Source organism: Benincasa hispida, chromosome 11 (assembly GCF_027475165.1).
Source record: "Benincasa hispida cultivar pf3 chromosome 11, pf3_genome.v1.1, whole genome shotgun sequence".
Classification (NCBI taxonomy): Eukaryota; Viridiplantae; Streptophyta; class Magnoliopsida; order Cucurbitales; family Cucurbitaceae; genus Benincasa; species Benincasa hispida.
The window spans coordinates 59932138-59936653 of NC_143488.1; the positions used below are offsets into that span (position 1 = coordinate 59932138).

Consider the following 4516-nt stretch of genomic DNA (forward strand, 5'->3'; position numbering starts at 1 on the left):
TCAAATCCATAAAACGAGGGAGAAAGTAGGAAAGCGAGATAATAAATTAGCAGTTATCATTCTGTCTGTATTCGAGGAGTTAGATTAAAAATAAAATAAAATAAAATTGAAGAGAAGAAAAAAGAGAGAGAAAATAATTAAAAAATTTAGGGGAAAAAGGAAAAAACAAAAAAAGCCCCATCTCAACATCACCATGTTCCCACAGAACGGCCCCGTTCCGACCGTTCAACCTTCTTGGCGTAGCCGACAAAATTCCCTGACCCCAAAAGATGACGATTATTAATTTAATTAAACTCATTTAATTATGTTTTAATTATATATTAAAATTGTATCAAAAGACGGTTTCTCTTCGAAAGCGTCTGAGCCGTTACCCCGTACTACTCACTCTCTCTACTTCAACAACACTGACTTTCTCTCTCCCATTTCCCTTCTACGGTTCCATTTCCCTGACATTACTCTTTGATTTCGCTTCACGGGGAACTTCTGCTTTCTCTCTCTAGTTCTTAGGGTTAGGGTTTCGGCATTATGGTGTGAAACGCTTCTTTGTGGACTGGTTTTGGCTGAGGGTTTTGGGAGATCGACGGCCAGATTGAGGTTTTTGTGCTGTGATGGGGAATTGTTGTAGATCTCCGGCGGCTGTTGCTAGGGAGGATGTGAAATCGAGCTTTTCGGGACAGGATCATAGCCGTCGAGACTCGAATGCGGGAAAGAAGGCGCCGGTTACGGTGTTGAATGGTGTGCCGAAGGAGAATATTGAGGAGAAGTATATGGTGGATCGAGAGCTTGGTCGAGGTGAGTTTGGTGTTACTTATCTTTGTATAGACCGTCAAACGAGGGATTTATTGGCTTGTAAGAGTATTTCGAAGCGGAAGTTGAGGACGGCTGTGGACATTGAGGATGTGAGGCGTGAAGTTGCAATTATGAAGCATTTGCCTAAGAATTCGAGTATTGTGAGCTTGAAGGAAGCTTGTGAGGATGAGAATGCTGTGCATTTGGTGATGGAATTGTGCGAGGGCGGCGAGCTTTTTGATCGGATTGTGGCTAGAGGACATTACACCGAACGGGCAGCTGCGGCTGTCATGAGAACTATCGTTGAGGTTGTGCAACTATGTCATAAGCACGGGGTAATTCACAGAGACTTGAAGCCTGAAAATTTCTTGTTTGCTAACAAGAAGGAGAATTCCCCTCTCAAGGCAATAGATTTTGGATTATCTATATTCTTCAAGCCAGGTTAGAATTTTGATTGGAATGTAGCATTTGCAATGTAGCTTCTAAGCTTGATGTACGATAAGAATTCCTGGATAGTTGTGATTGCAAATTTTCAAATTGTTTTGCCCTCATCGTTGTTTAGGTTTGAATTAGTACAGAGTTGAGCAGAAAACAATCACTTCAAGTTGAAATACGTTGGCTTATTTACAGTTCCCGAGCGTTTAGAGTTGTTAGCATGTGTTAAGTTTGGATTTCTTGGCCCCACTTGAAATCAAAAGATCTAAAAATGTGATCTAGCTGTCCTTTCTCAAATCCCGGAATTGTGTTTCTGGCCATAGATGAATATAATTTTGGAGCCTATCCTTGACAGATAAGGACATTATCTTCTCGACCTCATTGTCTATGAAAGTTTTACATGTTTGGCTAAGAGTGTTACTAGTTCCATACCATGAAATCTTGAAGTTGTCAAAATACTTTATGGCTGTTTTCCTGCTGTCAGATGGAGTGATGAACTTATACATTGTACATGCTAGTTAGTACTTCAATGTAGGAGGAAGCTATGGGAAAACAGCTATTGTTAAAAATTTGTGAATAATTGTGATGTATTTTGAGCCAAACTAAGCTTAGTTCGATGGTAATTAGTATGACTTTCTTCCCTTGAGGTCAAATATTTGATCCTCCATTCTCGTAATTGTTGTACTCTAAATTGTGATGTATTTTGAATCTTATGTGTTATATTACATCAATATATGGAGATAATTGTTTTAATCAATTTATTACTTTCAATACCATTGACATTTTCCTCATTCTTGAGACAACAGATGTGATCTGGTCTGACTAATTTTTACCAAAATTATAGGCGAAAAGTTCTCTGAAATTGTTGGAAGTCCATATTACATGGCCCCAGAGGTGTTGAAGCGAAATTATGGACCAGAGATAGACATATGGAGTGCAGGGGTCATTTTATACATCTTGTTGTGTGGAGTTCCTCCCTTTTGGGCTGGTAATTAATTGCATAGTGTCCCTTGTAGGATATAACTAAATCATTGATGGATAATTTCTGATTACTCCGTTTTCATGTTCCAAGGATTAATTTATATAACTAATTGAAACAAAATGCTTCGTTGACTTAAGTGTACTTTTTTCGTAGAGACTGAACAAGGGGTGGCTCAAGCTATTCTCCGTGGACTGATAGATTTCAAACGTGATCCATGGCCCAGTATCTCAGAGAGTGCTAAAAGTCTTGTGAAACAAATGTTGGAGCCAGATCCAAAGCTTCGCTTGACTGCAAAGCAAGTTCTTGGTAATTTACATTTTCTGGCTTCTGACTGATTGCATTGCCTGGCAATAGGAATGTTCTTGTTGGAGGACTGTAGTGTTAAAAACTTGCATGCTTAAAAGAAAACAGTAAACTCAAACTTCTCTTTTATGTCTGTTTAAGTATTTAAGATAATTACTCTTTATGTGTAATATTTAGTTAGGTGCTTTGTGTTGGAAATTCAATCAAGACTTTGGGTTATTTTGTGTACAGATCATCCTTGGCTTCAAAATATTAAAAAAGCTCCAAATGTTCCACTTGGAGACGTCGTCAAATCAAGGCTCAAACAGTTTTCCATGATGAACAGATTTAAAAGAAAGGCCTTACGGGTTGGTTAAATGCCCCTAAAGATTGTTTTGTTGTTTGATTAATGCACATCTTAAGAAGTAATTCAATGGGACCCTGTAACAGGTTATTGCTGATTTCTTATCCACCGAAGAAGTTGAAGATATCAAAGAAATGTTCAAGAAGATTGACACTGATAATGATGGTATTGTTAATATTGAAGATCTAAAAGCTGGCGTTCACAACTTCAGCTCTCAACTTGCCGAGCCTGAAATTCAGATGTTGATTGAAGCTGTGAGTAATCTTATTTATCAAGCAAGAAGTCCGTTTTTTGTTGCCTAGTTTAATAAGCCCCTTAGGCTCATCTAAAGTTCCTCCATTTATCATAAAAAATAGGTATTTTGAAATCATTTTAAGATACCGTTCAAATACAATTATTATTGTTGGTTCTGAAGATTGACAACTTAGATTACCCAATGGGCATGTTATATGTCATTGCATTAGATAGATGAACATTCTCTTGGTCACAGAATACATCCTTTATAGATTATTTAATACCACAGTTTGTGGTTAAATGCTCTCTTGGCAACAGGTTGATACTAATGGGAAAGGCACCTTGGACTATGGCGAATTTGTTGCGGTGTCTCTTCATTTACAAAGAATGGCAAATGATGAGCACCTTAGAAAGGCATTTTCCTACTTTGACAAGGATGGAAATGGTTACATCGAGCCGGACGAACTTCGAGATGCTTTAGTAGAAGATGGAGTGGATGATTGTACAGATGTCGCGAATGACATCTTTCAGGAAGTAGATACAAACAAGGTGAAAACTGACCTGGTTCCTCTTTTTGTGTTGACTATTGTGTAAATCTTGAAGTATCTATCCAACTGACATCGTTTCTGAAAAAATACAGGATGGGCTTATAAGTTACGAAGAATTCGTGGCTATGATGAAAACGGGAACGGATTGGAGGAAGGCTTCTCGGCACTACTCAAGAGGGAGATTTAACAGTCTGAGCATCAAGCTGATGAAAGATGGATCACTAAACTTGGGGAGTGAATAATACAACAAACAATCAGTTGGAGGAGAGGATTTGCATTTGGTTTCTTCATTCACATACGAGAAGGCAGTGCAACATTGGGCTTTAACATCTGAAGTTGCTTTTCTTGTGTGATTATTTGTTGGGTTGGGCCTGGGCCCTTCGATTAGTATGTGATGGCCCACCAGAGTCATTGGAGGCCCAGTATGTGTCTAATTGGCCCCACCTAAAATGTTTTTATGTAAAATGTGATGCCTCGTAGTTAACCACAACAGTACAGCTTCTATTCTATGATATTACAACTTACTTTTCTAATGCTTTACTTGCTTTTAATTCTGCAGATTTCAGTCAGAGCTGAAATGAAAGAAATAACAATTATTGGGCTTTGGTGGGCCCATTCTTTTCACCCATTTAAAGTCGAAGAAATTAATGTTTTGGTCTAGGGGCTAATTAGGCCGATATAGCATCGAGTTTGTTGCGCCACTTGCCTTCATTGGTGCTCTTCATTTAATGGGGGCCTATAAAATGACATCCGCGTTAAACTAAAAGAACGGCATGAATCCACAAACTGAATCAGTGGACATTGGTTTGTAAATAAAGCTGCACCAAACCAATGGGCAATTTAGTGAAAAACTTATCGGTTTTATTTGGATTAAATTGTAAA

At 38.3% G+C, this 4516-nt stretch overlaps 1 protein-coding gene across 1 annotated transcript; it reads left to right on the top strand.

Moving 5' to 3' along the window:
* The first annotated feature begins 311 nt into the window (after positions 1-311).
* On the top strand, positions 312-4167 carry CPK13 (calcium-dependent protein kinase 13). Its single transcript, XM_039050058.2, has 7 exons — positions 312-1230; positions 2069-2212; positions 2360-2512; positions 2741-2856; positions 2939-3106; positions 3405-3635; positions 3727-4167. Exons 1-7 carry the CDS (start codon positions 609-611, stop codon positions 3874-3876), a joined length of 1584 nt encoding a protein of 527 aa, XP_038905986.1. The 5' UTR covers positions 312-608; the 3' UTR covers positions 3877-4167.
* Positions 4168-4516: the final 349 nt, after the last annotated feature.

What these genes read in the sequence shown, in the direction of transcription:
- CPK13 (XM_039050058.2), top strand. Translation starts at nt 609, where the DNA reads ATGGGGAATTGTTGTAGATCTCCGGCGGCTGTTGCTAGGGAGGATGTG. An exon ending in ATCTATATTCTTCAAGCCAG is followed by an intron (nt 1,231 to 2,068) that starts GTTAGAATTTTG and finishes CCAAAATTATAG; the next exon opens with GCGAAAAGTTCTCTGAAATT. An exon ending in AGGAAGTAGATACAAACAAG is followed by an intron (nt 3,636 to 3,726) that starts GTGAAAACTGAC and finishes GAAAAAATACAG; the next exon opens with GATGGGCTTATAAGTTACGA.